General features: G+C 39.3%; 1 protein-coding gene across 2 annotated transcripts in view; it reads left to right on the forward strand.

The window, feature by feature from the left end:
* The window catches only part of LOC140725219 (ubiquitin-conjugating enzyme E2 W), a 77,719-nt gene extending 62,363 nt beyond the window's left edge, over positions 1-15,356 (forward strand). For both annotated transcript variants that reach the window (XM_073040389.1, XM_073040379.1), the window contains 2 exons: positions 7,548-7,623; positions 10,883-15,356. In XM_073040389.1, coding sequence (XP_072896490.1) covers positions 7,548-7,623; positions 10,883-10,896 — 90 coding nt within the window. In that variant the 3' untranslated portion in view covers positions 10,897-15,356. The remainder of the gene's footprint in view (positions 1-7,547; positions 7,624-10,882) is intronic.
* Positions 15,357-20,940: the final 5,584 nt, after the last annotated feature.

Raw genomic sequence — 20,940 nt, forward strand, 5'->3', positions numbered from 1 at the left:
GGAAAGGAAGAAGAAGGCAGTGGTGATATGGGACTCTTTAGTTAGGGGGTCAGACAGGCGATTCTGTGGGTGCAGGAAAGAAGCACGGGTGGTAGTTTGCCTCCCAGGTGCCAGGGTCCAGGATATTTCTGATCGCATCCACGGTATCCTGAAGTGCCAAGGAGAACAGCAGAGGTTGTGGTACATATTGGTACCAGCGACATAGGCAGGAAAAGGGAGGAGGTCGTGAAAGCAGACTACAGGGAGTTAGGAAGGAAGTTGAGAAGCAGGACCACAAAGGCAGTCATCTTGGGATTACTCTCTGTGCTATGTGACAGTGAGTATAGGAATTGAGTGAGGTGGAGGATAAATGCGTGGCTGAGGGATTGGAGCAAGGGTCAGGGATTCAGATTTCTTGATCATTGGGATCTCTTTTGGGGCAGGACACATGTTCTCAGGGAAATACAAACCCCATTTCCAGAAAAGTTGGGATATTTTCCAAAATGCAATAAAAACAAAAATCTGTGATATGTTAATTCACGTGAACCTTTATTTAACTGACAAAAGTACAAAGAAAAGATTTTCAATAGTTTTACTGACCAACTTAATTGTATTTTGTAAATATACACAAATTTAGAATTTGATGGCTGCAACACACTCAACAGAAGTTGGGACAGAGGCATGTTTACCATTATGTTACATCACCTTTCCTTTTAATAGCACTTTTTAATCATTTTGGAACTGAGGATACTAATTGTAGTAGATTTGCAATTGGAAAGTTTGTCCATTCTTGCTTGATATAAGACTTCAGCTGCTCAACAGTTCGTGGTCTCCGTTGTCTGATTCTCCTCTTCATGATGTACCATACATTTTCAATAGGAGATAGATTTGGACTGGCAGCAGGCCAGTCAAGCACACGCACTCTGTCTACAAAGCCTAGCTGTTGTAGCCCGTGCTGAATGTGGTCTGGCATTGTCCTGCTGAAATAAGCATGGACGTCCCGGGAAGAGACGTCGCCTTGATGGCAACATATGTCTCTCTAAAATCCTAATAAACGCCTCAGAGTCAATGATACCTTCACATACATGCAACTCACCCATGCCGTGGGCACTGATGCACTCCCGTACCATCACAGATGCTGGCTTTTGCACCTTTCGCTGATAACAATCAGGATGGCCATTTTCATCTTTGGCACGGAGAACTCGATGCCTGTTTTTTCCAAAAACTAGCTGAAATTTTGACTCATCTGACCACAGCACACAGTTCCACAGTCTTTCGGTCCATCTGAGATGAGCTCGGGCCCAGAGAACTCGCCGGCGTTTCTTCATAGAGTTGATGTATGGCTTCCTCCTTGCGTAATACAGTTTCAAGTTGCATTTCTGGATGCAGCGACGTACTGTGTTAAGTGACAATGGTTTTCCGAAGTACTCCCGAGCCCAGGTGGCTATAATTGTCACAGTAGCATGCTGGTTTCTTAGGCAGTGCCGCCTGAGGGCTCGAAGATCATTCGCATTCAACAGTGGTTTCCGACCTTGCCCTTTATGCACTGAGATGTCTCTGAATTCTCTGAATCTTTTCACAATATTATGTACTGTAGATGTTGAAAGACCTAAATTCTCTGCAATCTTGCGTTGAGAAATGTTCCTTTTGAACTGACTAACAATTCTCTCATGAATTTTGGCACAAAGGGGTGAGCCACGACCCATCCTTGCTTGCAAAGACTGAGCCTTTGATGAACGCTACTTTTATACCCAGTCATGATACCTCACCTGCTACCAATTAGCCTGCTTAATGTGGAGTCTTCCAAACCAGTGTTACTTGAATTCTGTGCACTTTTCAATCTTATTTTAATTCTGTCCCAACTTTTGTTGAGTGTGTTGCAGCCATCACATTCTAAATTTGCGTATATTTACAAAATACAATTAAGTTGGTCAGTAAAACTATTGAAAATCTTTTCTTTGTACTTTTGTCAGTTAAATAAAGGTTCATGTGAATTAACATATCACAGATTTTTGTTTTTATTGCATTTTGGAAAATATCCCAACTTTTCTGGAAATGTGGTTTGTATATGGAAGAAATGTGGCAAATGTTCAGTGGATATTTGCGTGGAGTTCTGCATAGGTATGTTACAATGAGGCAGGGAAAGGATGGTAGGGTACAGGAACCGTGGTGTATAAAGGCTGTTGTAAATCTAGTCAATAGGAAAAAAGCTTACGAAAGGTTCAAAAAGCTAGGTAATGCTAGAGAGCTAGAAGATTATAAGGCTAGCAGGAAGGAGCTCATGTAAGAAATTAGGAGAGCCAGAAGGGGTCATGAGAAGGCCTTGGCGGACAGGATTAAGGAAAACCCCAAGGTGTTCTAGAAGTATGTGAAGAGCAAGAGGATAAGACGCGAGAGAGTAGGACCAATCAAGTGTGATGGTGGAAAAGTGTGTGGAACCGCAGGAGATAGCAGAGGTACTTAATGAATACTTTGCTTCAGTATTCACTATGGAAAAGGATCTTGGCGACTGTAGGGATGAATTGCAGAGGACTGAAAAGCTTGAGCATGTAGATATTAAGAGGATGCGCAGGAGCTTTTGGAAAACATCAAGTTGGATAAGTCACTGGGACCGGATGAGATGTACCCCAGGCTACTTTGGGAGGTGAAGGACGAGATTGCTGAGCCTCTGGCAATGATCTTTGCATCGTCAATGAGGGCAGGAGAGGTTCTGGAGGATTGGAGGGTTGCAGATGTTCTTCCATTATTCAAGAAAGGGAGTAGAGATAGCTCAGGAAATTATAGACCAGTGAGTCTTACTTCAGTAATTGGTAAGTTGATGGAGACGATCCTGAGAGGCAGGGTTTGGAGAGGCATAATATGATTACAAATAGTCCACATGCTTTGTGAAAGGCAGGTAGTGCCTTACGAGCCTGATTGAATTTTTTGAAGATGTGACTAAACACATTGATAAAGGTAGAGCAGTAGATGTAGTGTATATGGATTTCGACAAGGCATTTGACTAGGTACCCCATGCAAGGCTTATTGAGAAAGTAAGGAGGCATGGGATCCAAGGAGACATTGCCTTGTGGATCCAGAACTGGCTTGCCCACAGAAGACAAAGAGTGGTTGTAGATGGGTCATATTCTGCATGGAGGTCGGTCACCAGTGGCTTGTGTCTGGGATCTGTTCTGGGACCCCTACACTTTGTGATTTTTATAAATGATCTGGAAGAAGTGGAGGGATAGGTTAGTAAATTTGCTGATGACACAATGGATGGAGGTGTTGTGGATAATCTAGAGGGATGTCAGAGGTTACAGCGGGACATTGATAGGATGCAAAACTGGCCTGAGAAGTGACAGATGGAGTTCAACCCAGATAAGTGTGAGGTGATTCATTTTGGTGGGTCAAATATCATGTCAGAATAGATTATTAATGGTAAACTCTTGGCAGTGTGGAGGATCAGAGGGATCTTGGGGTCCGTGTCCATAGGACACTCAAAGCTGCTGCTCAGGTTCACTCTGTGGCTAAAAAATGCATACGGTGCTTTGGCCTTCATCAATCATGGGATTGAGTTTCAGTGTTGAGAGGTAATGTTGCAGCTATATAGGACCTTGGTCAAACCCCACTTGGAGTACTGTGCAGAGTTGTGGTCGCCTCATTATAGGAAGGGTGTGGGAACCACAGAAAGGGTGCAGAGGAGATTTACAAGGATGTTGCCTGGGTTGGGGAGCATGCCTTATGATAATAGGTTGAGTGGACTCGGCCTTTTTCTTTGAGCGATGGAGGATGAGAGGTGACCTGATAGAGGTGTATAAGATGATGAGAGGCATTGATCATGTGGATCGTCAGAGGCTTTTTCCCAGGGCCTAAATGGCTAGCACAAGAGGGCACTGTTTTAAGGTGCTTGGAAGTGGGTACAGAGATGGCGGGGTAAGTTTTTTACGCAGACAGTGGTGAATGCTGGAATGGGCTGCCTGCCACGGTAGTGGAGGTGAATAGGGTCTTTTAAGAGACTCCTAGACAGGTACATGGAGCTCAGTAAAATAGAGGGCTATGGGTAACCCTAGGTAATTTCTAAGGTAAGGACATGTTCTGCACAGCTTTGTGGGCCAAAGGACCTGTATTGTGCTGTAGGTTTTCTATGTTTCTAAATTTGCTGACAATACAACCATTGTTGGTAGAATCTCAGGTGGTGACGAGAGGGTGTACAGGAGAGAGGTGTGCCAACCTGTGGAGGTGGTGCCACAGCAACAACCTGGCACTCAATGTCAGTAAGACGAAAGAGCTGATTGTGGATTTCAGAAGGGTAAGACGAAGGAACACATACCAATCCTCATAGAGGGATCAGAAGTGGAGAGAGTGAGCAACTTCAGGTTCCTGGGTGTCAAGATCTCTGAGTATCTAACCTGGTCCCAACATATCGATGTAGTCACATAGAGAGCAAGACAGTGGCTACACTTTATTAGTAGTTTGAAGAGATTTGACATGTCAACAATTACACTCAAAAATTTCTTTAGTTGTACGGTGGAGAGCATTCTGACAGGTGCATCACTGTCTGGTATGGGGGGGACTACTTACTGCACAGGACCGATAGAAGTTGCAGAAGGTTGTAAATCTCGAGAGCTCCATCTTGGGAACTAGCCTCCAAAGTACCCAGGACATCTTTGTGGAGTGGTGTCTCAGAAAGGCAGCTTCTATTATTAAGGACCTCCAGCACCCAGGGTATGCCCTTTTCTCACTGTTACCATCAGGTAGGAGGTATACAGGTGTCCCCTGTTTTTTGAACGTTTGCTTTATGTCAACTCGCTGTTTAGAAAGACCTACATTAGTTACCTGTTTTTGCTAACAGAAGGTGTTTTCACTGTTACGAAAAAAGGCAGCGTGCGGCGAGCAGCCAAATTCCTCCCCCGGAACTGCATTCTAGCCGGCATTGCTTAAACACGTGCCTGTAAGCATTGTGCTTTATGTTGATTTATTTTGTGCATCTGTTAGCAAGATGAGTTCTAAGGTATTGGAAAAGCCTAAAAGAGCGAGTAAGGGTGTTACACTTAGCGTAAAACTAGACATAATTAAGTGTTTCGATCGTGGTGAAGAAAGTAAGGACATAGTGAGTTTGGCTAAGGGTTTGTGGAAGTTGACGAAGATGATGTTGAAGAGGTTTTGGCATCCCATGACCAAGAACTGAGAGATGAAGAGCTGATGAAGAGGAAAGGATAACAATTGAAACCAAACGCAGTAGTGAACGGCCCGAAAGTGAAGACGTCCAGGAACCGAACGTGAAGCAATTGCGTGAGATTTTCGCTGCGATTGACAACGCTGCAATGATTGCAGAAAAGTATGATTTTAATTTTGAAAGGGTACGCAGGTTTAGGGCAGGTTTGCAGGACGGTTTGAGTGCTTACAAAGAACTGTATGATAGAAAAATGTGCGAGGCTAAGCAGTCAAGCATATTGTCATTTTTCAAGCCTTCCACATCAGCCACAGCAGACGACGAAACTCGACCTTCGACATCGAGACAGGCAGGCATAGAAGAAGGTGACCTGCCTGCCCTGATGGAAACACAACGATGAGATGACACCCCAGCGTCCCACCACCCCAACCTCCGACGACTCAGCCTAACACACCATTATCAGTGTGCTCACTGTCTTCCCGATTCTAGTAAGTGAAACTACACTGAGCGTACATTATTTCTACTTTATATAGGCTGTGTTTTTTTATGTGTTATTCGGTAGCTTCACAGGTTAAAGGTTACTGGAAAAAGTGTTCCTGCCGGGAGCACTTTGTGCCGTGTGTTTTTGCCGCAAGTGCTGCTGAGAGCGCTTGCATGAAATTTTCACTGTGGTGGACAGTGCTGCAATAATTGTAGAAAAGTATTTCTACTTTATATAGGCTGTGTATTTATCAGATCATTCCTGCTTTTACTATATGTTACTGTTATTTTAGGTTTTATGTGTTATTTGGCATGATTTGGTAGGTTATTTTTTGGGTCTGCAAACGCTCACAAATTTTTCCCATATAAATGAATGGTAATTGCTTCTTCACTTTACGACATTCTGGCTTAAGAACCGTTTCATAGGAACACTCTACCTTCGAATAGCAGGGGAACTCGTATGGTCAAAATGACAATAAAAGTGACTTGACTTTATTTGAGCGGATCCAAGTTACTGCTCAAGCATGAGTTGGCATGTTTCATCACTGACCTCTCAAAGCACTTCATCACTGTGGATGTAAGTGCTACTGGATGTTTGTGATTGAGACAGTTTATCAAGTTCTTGGAGATGTATGTTAGAAGTCTGTGGAAGCAAGTGGGTACATCAGACTGCTAATGCAGAGGTTAGAGATATTAGTAAATCCTCCAGCCAATTTATTAGTACTTATGTTCAGTACTCGGTCAGCTACACCTTCTGGGCCAGGTGTTTTCCTTGGGTTCTCTCTCCTGAAAGATGCTCTCGCATTGGCCTCAGACTGAATTTGTGGGGTCATTGAGGGTTGTGGGTGTTTGTGAAGATGCTTCCATGTTTTGAGGTCAAAGCAAGCATAAAAGGCACTGAGCAGATCTGGGAGCTACACTTTGTTGTCACGTGTCACTTGGTGTCACTCTGTCGGAGGTGATAGCATTCAAGCCCTACCAGAGCTGTCAAGTGTCCTCAGTGATTCAAGTTTGGTCCGGAACTGCCACTTCACATATGAGATGGCTTTGCAGAAATCATACCTGGACCTCTTGTACTTTCCCTGGTTGCTAGAACTAAACATTTCAAACATCATTCCCCCTAGAACCCCATGCAAATCACATTCATCATACTTATACTAAATTCTGAGATGCCGTGCCCAGCGCTTTACTTTTTGCTAACTAACAGTATAAGTAAATTTCAGCCAGTATATACAGAAGTAATTGCATCCCCCCAAAAAGAGTGAACTCAATGAGTCAGAGCTCTGATTGAATGAGGAGTTTCCATTGCTTAATACTATAATATAAATGGGTATGAATCATGAGCTTTAACTTTTTATATATAAATTTATCATCAAAATCTTATTCAAGTATTGATACTCCTTTAATGAAAATATTGCTATTTTGATGATTAATATATTTAATCGAAAACAATTAAAATAATTGAGTGCTTCTAGAATGGATGGATCTTATAGTGGTTCGGTTTACTGGGGCAGTTTAAATTGTGGTATATTGCTGATGGATATAAACCACAAGGATTGCATTGTTCATTCCTCACTCTGGAGGAAGAACGTGGTTTCAATATTATTTATTATTGTTGTATTTGCACAGTTTGTCCTTTTCGCATAGGTTTTTTGTAGTTTTTCATTGATTATGCTGTTTCTTTATATCTACTGTGAATGCCCACAAGAAAGTTAATTTAGTTTTATATGGTGACATACAGATTTTGATAATACATTTATAATGAGGGTTGAACTACTGAATACATTGGCACATCCAAGGTGGAAAATCGGTCTGCAGTCATAATGGTACATATTGGACAATGTTTTCCAGTATTGGAATTCATTGTTCTGATGTGCAGAATGGATTATTTATGAGTATTATTGTTAATTATTTCAATTTATCTGCTTTATTTTAGAGGCGACCTCCAGATAATTCATTTTATGTAAGGACGTGTAATAAAAATCCAAAGAAAACAAAATGGTGGTATCACGGTAGGTGTAGATCTGCATACCATTGTGTAGTGTTTAGTTTAGAAAATTGGTCAAAGTTTAAAAATGTCAAATCATGATACTGTTCTATATTGTTACCTTGTTAAACTTGCAGAATTCATTTTCTGGAACAACAACATAATATTAGCTTAAATATAGAGATGCATCACTGATCAGTCATAAATTGCCCTTCTGCCTTGTGCCAGAGATTTGTTTGACGACACAGTTCTCTCCTTTTCAAACTGATATAATTGTCATGTAGTTCAGTGTGGAGTGAGGCCACCAAGATCATATACAAGGCTTGCCTATGAAGGCCAGCCATGTTTTTACTAAAGTGAGCAGTGCAGCCTCTCTGAGCTGAGATGTGGGACTCAGGGCTGCATACTGTCTAGAACTGTGAATGCAGTCTTTACTGGGGCCTGGCTGTAACAGTTCCAGGTGTTGAAGGAGATCATGGATCTGCTGGCTCTTATCGCCTCCTGTTGGATGTAAAGGAAAGTGTTGCCTCTCCCTCTCCTTGTATGGTGACACAACACTTTTCCTCTTTGATATTGAACTTGACAACCCGTAATGATTATGAAGGCTACCATTTAGAAATCTCCATGCTGGTGAGAATTGAACAACCAAAATAAAAAGGGAACAGGGAGGTGGAAGAAGCATTATGTGGACCAGGCAATGCTGGTCTCTAGCAGTAGTTTGCATTCCCCTTGCCAGTCAAGTTGCATCATTAAGCCCTACATCAAAGTGCTGAGTATCTACACTGCTTGCTCTAGGCTACCCAACATCAGTCTTTACAGCAGCTACTGCACATTACCTTAATGGTTCATACTGAGCCACATGGTGACAACATCATTAATACACTGCTTTGGGAGTGTTAAAGAGAGCAGGTGTTCATGCCAGTTTTCTGGTGCTGCAGCACAGAGCCCAATTGGATATCTTTCATTAACCTAGCAGGGCTAGGGGAGGCAATATATGTAAGACACTGCTGAATGTTTGCACTTCAGAACAAGATTGCAAGAATAAATCGATGATCAGCAGTTAGTACTAAATGGGTTATCAGTATAGGCAACACATTTTTGTGATGCACTGAGTATGATTTAAAAGCAGCTGAAATTGTTAAAGTCAATATTCACAGAGTTAGTGTGTTTAAATCTGTTAGTTCTGGGTATCACAACAGATGTTAACAAGCTAACTTCGGTACCTAAGACCATTTGAATAAAAAAAGTTTTATTGAGTTAGCAAACTTTAACTTACTATTCTAAAACAACTTGTTCAATTTTCGTCTTTGAAGCATATTGAATATACTGTATATTGGCCATGGAAGGGTGATGTTATCTGTTCACCAGATAACTAAGTGTTTAATAATAAACCTGTACAGTGATGGCTCATACCCTCTTTAGGTTAGGTTAAGGACTAATTTTGTTCAGATGTTTAAAGTTATAAAAGGATTTGAGTGAACAAATGTAGACAAGTTTATTTGCTGGGGCATCCAGAATAAGAAGGTATTATGTGCCAGGACATTTGGTTTTGAAATTAAAATGCATATTCTCCAGAGTATTGCAGATCAGGACAAGTTTTCAAGACTCTTCATTTAGAGAAGCTTTTGGTTGTGATGTACACAATAGGTTGAAATACATTTTAGTAATTCCATAGATTAATTTGCACACTGATTAGGGCTATTTCAGTATTGTGGCAGGATGGAATCCTGTTTTGAAGCAGTACTTTAGGAAAGATGATCGTGTACTTGGACAGGGACCTTGAAGAGGAAAGAGAACTTGCACAGGCAGAGCGTTTCTTTTTGTATGGCAGGATTAATGGATAAAATGAGCGACTTTAGTCCTAGATAAAGTTAGGAGGAATATTGCAGAAAGCAGGGAATGTAGAAAATAATCCAGCAGGAAGGCTTGTTCCTACAAGTAATGAAAAGAAACTAAAGCAGCAGAAGCAGCTCAAGAGTACTCTTCACATTTGTGACCAAGAAATTCCAGAGATCCTTGCTGTTGGTTAAAAGGTCTCGCTCAGGACTCTGACCATCAGGTTCAAGATCAGTTACTACCCCTCAACCATCAGGCTCTTGAACAAAAGGAGATAGCTACACTCGTTTAAGGACTCTGTTATCTTGTTACTTCATGCTTTTTTATTGCTCTTTATTTATATCTGCATTTGCAGTTTGTTTATAGTTAACAGTTCCTGATATTTACAGCTTAGTTACTGTTCTGTAAATTTGCTAATTATACCTGCAGAAGAAGAATCTCAGGGTTGTATATGGTGATGTGTATGCACTCTGATAATAAATTTTACTTTGAAGGTGGGGGCATGACCAAAATAGGAATAGAAAATTATATAATGAGGTTTAGTGGAATTCAGAGGATGCAGCAAGTTAGTGAAATCAGAATGAATGAAGAGTTACTCATTTGAGAATCTGAAGGAGGCTTGTGCACAGATTGGAGTTAGAACTGTTGTTGAAAATGAGAATTTGAAGATAGAATGGAATCACAGAGAATACAGATATGAAGATATACAAGAGAAATTTGATTTTTTTAAAAAGATATGCAAAAATGTGGGTTAGCAAACAGTTTAGGAGGAGGGGATATCTTGGAAAGGGATTCGAGGGTCAGGCTCATGAGAGATTATTTAGAAGGGTTTTAGTGGGGCAGTAATGGGTTAAAACATGGCAACCTTGTGGAAATGGAAGCTGTGAGGAATTGCTTTAAGGAGCTGGCCATGGCTACTACAGCTCCTCAAGAGGAAATGCCTCACAGATGAAGAGCACAGCAACGTGACATCAGGGATTTGGCAGTGACTGCCAATCCAACTGATATTGTGATGTTATATTTATAACTTATTACCCCACATCGAGTAATTAAAAGTAAAATTTGTTGTTTCTTAAGCATTTTGTATTTATTCATTTCCCATAACTTCTATAAATAAATTTATTCTGTATCTCAAAATTTTGGGTAGTGATTTGTGACTTCCATAAGGGAGAATTTCTGTACTCCAAATGGCTGTAATGCAGGAGTTGCCTGTATTCATACATTAGAATTCAGTGATGTGAATTTTGAATGAGGTTCACCATATCGCAATGAAGGTGGCACATTTTTTGATGTATCTTTGAGTTGGGCATTTGACCTATTAGCTAACTGTCAGTTAATAATATTTTTCCAGGCTTTCCATTCTCTGTATTTGTTTTACATAAATAAGAATATTGCACGTCCCCACTGTTTAGCTTAGTATTCTTAACTTGATCTGTTTTGTTTTGCAGATGATACATGTTGATGCTTCGGAATCTTAATCTTTGTAGAAAGAAAAGTACTGCTGAGTCCAAAAGCACTTTGATCAGTCAATCTTCGAACTTAAAAAGAAACCTGCCGGCAGGCACTGAAGACTACTTCCTTCACTGCATTTTTACTGGTGTTCATCTGGGCACATGCTGATAGCTGGTTAAGTCCCTGCATCTGACCCCATTTGGTTTATTAACAGTATTAATGCAGCACTTAGGAAGAAATGTTATAATTCTAATAATAAACCATTTGTTTAGTTTTTTTTGTGTGAGGAGATACCTTGTGAGAAGGTTTAAAGCCCTCCTATATTGTGCAATAAGTAGATACTGATGCATGTTGGATTTAAAACAGAAAGAAATCTGTGCAATAAAAGTTTTGGGATCCATTTTTAATTGACATTTGCAATTTTATTAGTGTACTAAATTTAATGTATTATGGTCAAATGGCAGGGTATGTAAAATCTTGTGGCATGTTTAGCTACAACAAATTTCATATATAATGAAGCATTCCAGAGCAGGAAAATTTTTGAGTATCATTTGTCTCACTTAAAAAACTATATTTAATTTATTGTTCTTGAGTTGAGCCAAATTGCCTTTTGAGCAATGTATTCTTTATCGGTGTTCTTCAGGGTCATTGACTAGTCTTCAGTGTGGGCCCTTTTGCTCCTATTCTTTTCATAATGGACAGTTTAAACTGGAACACATCCATTATGCATTGCTTCATTTTATTTTTTTCTTCATTGTCACGTTTTTGTTACCATACTTGAAGCTTCTAATATGAAATATATTTTGAATGAAACGCTGTTTCGTTGTAATATTGTCTTGTAAATTATTTTCATTTCACTTGTGGATGACAACTTGTCTTTAGTGCTTTACAATATAAAAAGTACAATTCATCTTGAAGGATACAATTAATGTTTTCACAATTTTTTTTTATTACATAACACTATTTTAATTGTATGTTTTTGGTTTGTTAGCTTCACTTGATAATGGAAAACAGAGCAAATCTTTGTTATACCATTATTTATTAATGGAATTAAATACTGTAGGTTGGAATTTGAAGGTAATTGTAAAAAGCGTGGAACTTGTAAAATAAATGCCAATATGGCATTACTAGTAGAAGCAAAATTAGGGCTCAGAACTGTGGAAAACTATTTCAGGGTGCAACCTTAACCTCCAAAGATAATAAGGTAGATCAGAGATGACAGTGACCTTTTTCCAAAGCAGTGCTGATATGTCTAAGATATGTAACCCTTTGTGTACTGGATCATCTTAGCAGCATTCACAAGTTGATTTTGTTAGCTCCTGTAAACACATTTTATAGATTTTAAATATAAAAAGAAGTAAGGAAGCTTATCTCTTCCACAGTATCCTCCATAAATCAGACCAAGAAGTCTATCAAAAGTTATTTTTAATGGTGCAGCATATCAGCTATGTGGTTATGTAGTTGTGTATCCCCTTCGAAAATCTGTAAACACTGTTAAAGTTGTTTTGAGGGAAAGCAACTAACTTTTATAATCTATTTAATTAACATTTTGAATTAATTTTCCTGTTGTTGGATTAAGCTATTCACAAGCTACATTTATTTGCAACATTCAAGTGGTCTATCAGTGCATAGCCAGTGGCATTTTTCAGCTCAGTGATAATTTGAGCAGTTTTTATAAACATCTGACTCCTGATTTTACTGTTGTACTTCATTTGCAAGTGCCTATGTACTGATTGCCATTGGTCATAACATAATCATAAATCTAAACGATTAACACGTCAGCTTAAATTTTTACTTTTTTTGTGAATTTTCTTTAATTGGGTTGTCTTCATACATATAGACTTGTAAAACTGGGATTCAAATTTCAGCGATTTCAGCATCTTAGCAAATGACTACTGTGAGACCCCTGTTCATGTAAGTGGTGAGAATTTTGTATGAAGATGCAGCTTATCAATCAAACCTTTTTACCCATCTCTATAGGAAAGTTGTGCAGCCTGCAGTGTTCTAGTAGAGGTTAAAATCAGAAAATGTTGTCACTTCAAAAAATGTTATGGTTTCAAAACATTGGTCAAACACTTTGTGTGTGTGTATATTTTGAGATGAAAGCCCTTTAGGAATAATACTACATTTTAACTAGATTTAATTTATTATTTTTAAAAGAACACAGGCTAATTGATGCTGTGACCTGAATGTAGCCTATATATTTGTACAGTCTTGCACTTGCAAAAGTTTTAACAAAATGCTGCAATTACCACTTAGTAATATCATTGGAGATGGAAGTAATCTTAAGGTTTTCAGTGTCTATTCGGCACTGTTGTGAATCAATGTTACACACTGTTTAATTACATCTATATTTTCTGAGTGATGTACTGTGGGGAAAATACATAGCAAAGAATTGGCAAAGGAAAAATAAATTCTAGTTTTATAAGGCACTTAAATAACATTTATTAACAAATAACAGTACAGTATTCTGCTTAGGATCATTTTCACTTCTGAATGCAATTACCACAATATGAATGAGAATTTTGGTATGTTGTGAGTAAATGTAGACTATTCATCATTTTATAACAACCTTGCAGTTCTTCAGAGGTCCTCTGTTTATTCCAGTCTGTTCTTCCTCACCTACTTTAAAAAAAAAGGACTGATTTCTGCTGAGTAAGGTAGCTATTAAGAAATTGCATACTGAGATTTAAATCGGGTCCGTGGACAGAATTTGTTCCAAGAAGTTCTGAAGAGTGCACTGATGGTGCTGGATTACGATTTACATAATCAATGTTTGTCACCTCTGACAAACTTGTGGAAATCTGACTTCATGCAGAATGGACGCGTGACCCTTGAAACTTGCTATGCAAATTCTTGTTGACTTAGTTTTAATCCACAGTATTTGTGATAATATTTTGTTGTTTTTTTTTGTCTGAATTCAAGGAGTAGTCGAAAGTGTGAAATTGTTAAAATGTAAATGCCATAGAAATGATTAGGTGCTTCCTAATTCACATCCTTGCTACGTGTGACTTTTCCTTTTGTTTTCAGTTATTTCTCTTATATCTTTTGTAAATTTATTTGCACTTTCACGTCTTTATTCTGAAGAATTTTGTGTGTGCTCGAGTGTATGATGTGTACATTACATTTTGTATATGAACTTAATTCAATCCTCTACATGTCTGCAGATTAACAAAGTCCTTAGCTGCAAAGTGAAGACCTAGAAGTATATCTGCAAAATATTAGAAAGATGCTAGATCGATTGTGCAAACTGAGAGCGTTTGTGGGTGTTGGGGGTTGGCAGTAGGACCTGACAGCATCTCTCATTTAGGGGATAGTGAAAGCCAGCTGTTACTCCTGTGTATGATCACTGTTCTCTTCATTAACAATCCCCAGAAGTCCAGACTAGCCTCAGTTTTGATGTTTCAGTAGTGAATTACCCACCAGATAAATTCAAACTATCTTAAAGCAGAAGGTTGTTCATCTTTTTCAGGATGAGCCATGGGCATGAAGAGCAAAAATTTGCAGATAATTTGCATTAAGTTTAATATTCCTTATTGCAAAATAAGCATTAATAATTTATTCTTAAACCAAAACATTTTGTTGGTGAGATATTTACATGAAGTCGTAAAAGCCAATTTTTTCATTGTTCTGCATGAATCTTTTTATGAAGGCACAGCTATTTAGTGTGTGAATAGTTGCTGAAGCGAATAATAAACCACTCCCAAAATGTTTGGATTCCTTGCAAAGCATAGGTAAAATTGCATTTCAGATTGTGTTTATATCTCTGAAGTGGACTGGGCAACACCATGCCTGGTGTGGAACTGAGGAGTACTGGCAGGATATGAATAAATTCTATTCCATTTCTCTAATAAGTCACTCAACTCCTATTGCTGGAGAATTGTTAGAATAAGATACTGCTTGGGCTTTTGGAAACTGGGAGCAGGTGTGATGGGTTGGTTTGAGGTATATAGTGGTGGCTGATGCAGATGACGATGATAAATAACTAGTGAACCTCTGAAGCCATAGAGGGAAACACATTGCTGGGGAAAAAGTGAATCTTGGATAAGATTAGGATTAGCTTTCATAAGATTGTTATCAAAAACATAAATTGCATATTTCAGAGAGAAGTAAAAAAGAAGAAACATCTACTCTGATAATAGTGCATTCTCTGGTTCTTGCATATTTTCCTGATTTACACTTTGATTTATCTTGTCATTTCTATAAATGTGAACTTTGCTGTTTTTACTCAGTGGAAATAAGAAATGTGACGCACTGTCTTGGGAACTACTTTTGTGTATGTATCCTCTAATGTCTGATCATCCTGATGTACTTTTTGACTGGTTACTTTCACCACTAATCTATCAGGGCAGATTCATAATCTTATAGAAATTGTTCTCCATTTAAGAAAAACATTTATTTCTTATGCAAGGACAATGACATTCAACTTAGCTGTTTTAAAAATAATAAAAGTTAACATTAAAATCTTAATCTGTACTCTTGTGCTGTTTGTTGAGAAACAGAAGAATGCAAATAAATGGGGGCAGGAACAGGCCATCAGGCACCTGAAACCTGCCCTACCATCATGTATACTGGTGTCAGCTCCTGAGATATTTCTCCATACTACTTTATTCTTTGATTTAGAAAATACCATCTACCTCCACTTTTAAATACTTCAAATGATTCAGCTTCCACAGCCCGCCAGGGCAGAGAATTCCAGAGATTCATCAACCTCTGTGAGAAGAAATTTCTATATCTTTTTTTAAGAAGACCTACTCAATTGGGTCCTGGCATCTTGCCCACCTATCCTGCTAGTGAAAATATCCCAGCAACCACTGTGTCAAGTTGACTTAGTTCCTTACATGTTTGACTAAAGTCACCCATCATTCTTCTGAATACAAAGGAATTCAAGCCCTAACTAATTGGTCTATTGGTAGGTCTGTCCACTCATGACCCCCATGCAATCTGACAGAGCTTGAGCATTTTTGTACAGAAGAATGGGGAAAAAATTGCTGCTAAATGGACATCTACAAAACACTGACTTGAAGGGGGTGAATGCTTATGCAATCAATTATTTTGTATTTTATATTAGTAATTAATTTTTGTACTGATCTCTTCACTTTGCCACAAAAGTGTCTTTTTTTTTTATCGGTGTCAATAAAGGCAAATTAAATCCATTGTGATTCAATAGATAGATAGATACTTTATTCATCCCCATGGGGAAATTCAACTTTTTTCCAATGTCCCATACACTTATTGTAGCAAAACTAATTACATACAATACTTAACTCAGTAAAAAAATATGATATGCATCTAAATCACTATCTCAAAAAGCATTAATAATAGCTTTTAAAAAGTTCTTAAGTCCTGGCGGTAGAATTGTAAAGCCTAATGGCATTGGGGAGTATTGACCTCTTCATCCTGTCTGAGGAGCATTGCATCGATAGTAACCTGTCGCTGAAACTGCTTCTCTGTCTCTGGATGGTGCTATGTAGAGGATGTTCAGAGTTATCCATAATTGACCGTAGCCTACTCAGCGCCCTTCGCTCAGCTACCGATGTTAAACTCTCCAGTATTTTGCCCATGACAGAGCCCGCCTTCCTTACCAGCTTATTAAGACGTGAGGCGTCCCTCTTCTTAATGCTTCCTCGCCAACACGCCACCACAAAGAAGAGGGCGCTCTCCACAACTGACCTATAGAACATCTTCAGCATCTCACTACAGACATTGAATGACGCCAACCTTCTTAGGAAGTACAGTCGACTCTGTGCCTTCCTGCACAAGGCATCTGTGTTGACAGTCCAGTCTAGCTTCTCGTCTAACTGTACTCCCAGATACTTGTAGGTCTTAACCTGCTCCACACATTCTCCATTAATGATCACTGGCTCCATATGAGGCCTAGATCTCCTAAAGTCCACCACCATCTCCTTGGTCTTGGTGATATTGAGACGCAGGTAGTTTGAGTTGCACCATATCACAAAGTCCTGTATCAGTTTCCTATACTCCTCCTGTCCATTCCTGACACACCCCACTATGGCCGTGTCATCAGCGAACTTTTGCACATGTTTTATTGTAAAACAATAAAAGAGCAGTCTACTTTTTATAGGCACTGTACATAACAGCTCCTTCCTCCAGATCATTAATGTAAATACTGAACAAATGTGGGTTAAAACATATCCCTGCAGCACTCATGACCTCTCTCCAGTTTAAAAAATAACCATTTATTGCAATTTTATTTTCTGTGAGAAGGCTAATTCTCAATAAATTCTAACACACTTCCTCCAATATCATGAGTTTCAATTTATGAATTTCCTATTTTACATCTTGTCAAATGCTTTCTCTTCCAGGGAAGGTGAGACCTGTGTAGAAGAGACAGTTTGCACCTGAGCTATAAGGGGATTAAGAGGAAACGTTTGCTAGTACTACACAGGGGGTTTAAGCTAGAGTTACAGTAATATGGGAACTAGAGTGCTGGAACAGGTAGTGCAGTGGTTGCGGAGACATGTTAAGACCTCAAGCAAAGTCAGGAATCAAAAGGTTGAGCATGGTGGGACTAATGTTCTGAGCTGCATCTGTTTCAATGCAAGAAGTATTTCAGGAAAAGCATGGATAACTACATGGAATTAATGATATTGTAGCCGTTACTGAGACTTGGTTGCAGGAGGGGCAGGTCTATATTCCGGGGTTCCATTGTTCTAGGAGTGATAAAGCAGGAGGGGTTAAAAGCGTTACTAGTCCGGAAAATGTCACATCAGTGCTCTGTCAGGATAGACTGGTGAACTCGTATAACTTGGCTTTAAGGATGGAACAGAGGAATAAGAAAGGTATGATCACATTAATGGGGCTGTATTATAGACTGCCCATCAGTCCACAGGAATTAGAGAACAAAGCTGTAGAAAGATCACAGACTATTGCAAGAAACAAAGTTGTTATAGTAGGTGATTTTGGCTTTCCACATTGACTGGGACTCCCATATTGTAAAAGGACTAGATGCGATGGAGATTGTCAAATGTGTTCAGGAAAGTTTCCTTAGTGCATCAAAGTCCCAATGAAATGGTGTGCAATACTTGATTTAATAGGGAATGAGACAGGGCAGGTGACAGACGTTTGTGTGGGGAGAACTTTGCATCAAGTGATCATAATACCATTAATTTGAAGGTTATTATGAAAAAGGATAGGTCTGGTCCTCAGGTTCAGATTCTAAACTGGTGAAGACCAATTTTGGTTGTATCAGAAAGGATCTGGCAAGTGTAGATTGAGACAGGCTGTTTTTTGGCAAAGGTGTACTTGTTAAGTGGTAGGCCTTCAAAACTGAAATTTTGAGAGTACAAAGCTGTATGTGTCTGTCAGAATGAAAGGCAAGGATAACAGGTTTAGGGAAACCTTGGTTTTCAAGACATTGAGGCGCTGGTTAAGAAAAAAGTACAAAGGACCCAAGACGTCTTTAGGGAGCGGTGTTTCAGAAACAAAGTGTCCATTATTAAGGACCTCCAGCACCCAGGGCATGCCCTTTTCTCACTATTACCATCAGGTAGGAGGTATAGAAGCCTGAAGGCACACACTCAGTGATTCAGGAACAGCATCTTTCCCCTCTGCCATCTGATTCCTAAATGGATGTTGAAGCTTTGGACACTACCTCACTTTTTTTTAATATACAGTATTTCTGTTTTTTGCACCTTTTAAAAAATCTATTCAATATACATAATTGATTTACTTGTTTATTATTATGTTTTTTCTCTCTCTCTCTGCTAGATTATGTATTGCATTGAACTGCTGCTGCTAAGTTAACAAATTTCATGTTACCTGCTGGTGATAACAAACCTGATTCTGATTTAAGAGCAGGGAGGTTATGCTGTAACTGTACAGGGTATTGGTGAGGCTGCACCTGGAGTACTGCGTGCTGATCTGGTCTCCTTACTTGAAGAAGAACATACTGGCTTTGGAGGCGGTGCAAAGGAGGTTCACCAGGTTGATTCCAGAGATGAGGGGGTTAGACTATGAGGAGAGATTGTTGCCTGGGACTGTACTCTCTGGAATTCAGAAGAATGAGAGGAGATCTTATAGAAACATATAAAATTATGAAAGGTATAGATAAGATAGAGACAGGAAAGTTGTTTCCATTGATAGGTGAGTCTAGAACTAGGGGACATAGCCTCAAGGTTCAGGGGAGTAGATTTAGGAGGGAGATGAGGAAGAACTGTTGCCCCCAGAGAGTGGTGAATCTGTGGAATTCTCTGCCCAATGGAGCAGTGGAGGCTACCTCAGTAAATATATTTAAGACAAGGTTGGATAGATTTTTGTATAGTAAGAGAATTAAGGGTTATGAGGAAAAGGCAGGTAGGTGGAGAAAGGTCCATGGTCAGATCAGCCATGATGTTATTGAATGGCGGAGTAGCTCGATGGGCCAGATGGCTGACTCCTGCTCCTATTTCTTATGTTCCTATGAAAGAAACATGGCGTGAACTAGAATCCATTACTCAGGCATTGAGGAGATGCCATTACCACCCCCCCCACCCAATCCTTCTCTATTCCCCATACTCTTTTCCCTCTCTCACCTTATCTCCTTGTCTGCTCATTGCCTTGTTCTGGTGCTCCTCCCCCCTTTTTCTTTCTTCCATGGCCTTCTGTCCTCTCCTATTACACTTCCCCTTCTCCAGCCTTGTAGCTCTGTCACTAATCAACTCATCAGGGTGATTGATAAGTATGTGGCCTAAGGTAGAAGGAGATGAGTTATTAACTTCAAACTTTCTGCATAATTGCTCAAAGAGTTGAACTGCATGTGCATGTAACGAGAGCTGTATAACTCACCTCCTTCTACCATAGGCCACAAACTTATCAATCACCCATCTGTGGACACTTTATGGAGGTCCAAGATCCGTATGCTCCACGACCGCTGGACTAAGTGTGTAAATGTAGGAGGGGACTATCTAGAAAAATAAATGTGCTAGGTTTTCTAAAATTGACTCCCACCTTAGGCCACGAACGTATCAATCACCTTGTAGAGTTGTAGGTAAATTGTACAGACTATTCAAAAAAAGCTTAGGTCTGTTGTGTTACGTAGTTTGGTTCAGTGGTTGTAAGTGCTTTATACTAAGCTGCAGCAGGAATGTGGATAGAACATTTGAAGTTGAAGTGGACTTTGCAATTATAAGGACAAACTGCATCAAGCAGGATGTCAAGAAGAGGTTGATGGCTTTGGTTTTCCCAATGTTAGCTGAAAAAATCCGAATTTTCCCTCAATTAGATATTAATTAAGTAGCTCAATGTAACAAAGAAAATGCAAACATTAAGTAGATGGAGGCTGACATATCCACATCAGTCAAAGAAATATCTTTGTAGAATAAATATTAAGTCATCCTTGGTGGATTTAATGCAGTGTCGAAGGGCAGAAAATGCCATATGGATGAATGCCATTGTTATTACAAAGGATATAATTTGACATTATTTAAGACTATTTAAAAATTTTCCTTAATCTCCCTTCCTCCCACACATTCCAACATTCATCCAATCTTTGTTGCAACTTCTAATTTGAATGTTCAATTAGCCTCCAAATTCACTTTTGCAGTCTCTAGTGAAACTCAAGCAAACTTGTCATAAGCATAGAAAGTAGAGTTGATGAAACAAGAAGGATTTAGTTGGATTTTCAGATCACAATAGATGAGAAGTTTTTGGTGCAGAGGCAGGAGGACTTCGGTAAGAAACTCTGGGTGGATGCTAGAGAATGAGAGTGTAGAGAAGTACTGCAAGGTCTGCTGTTTGAGGGAGTAGATGCAGAGAATACGAAGGAAAAGAATAAAACAAGTTAAATAAAACAAGTTAAAAAAGAATAAAACAACGGAATCTCATGTGGATTGGGTGGTGAGGAAAGCTTTTGGTATGCTGGCCTTTATAAATCAGAGCATTGAGTATAGGAGTTGGGATGTAATGTTAAAATTGTAAAAGGCATTGGTGAGGCCAAATTTGGAGTATTGTGTACAGTTCTGGTCACCGAATTATAGGAAAGATGTCAACAAAATAGAAAGAGTACAGAGAAGATTTACTAGAATGTTACCTGGGTTTCAGCACCTAAGTTACA

Source organism: Hemitrygon akajei, chromosome 1 (assembly GCF_048418815.1).
Source record: "Hemitrygon akajei chromosome 1, sHemAka1.3, whole genome shotgun sequence".
NCBI lineage: Eukaryota > Metazoa > Chordata > Chondrichthyes > Myliobatiformes > Dasyatidae > Hemitrygon > Hemitrygon akajei.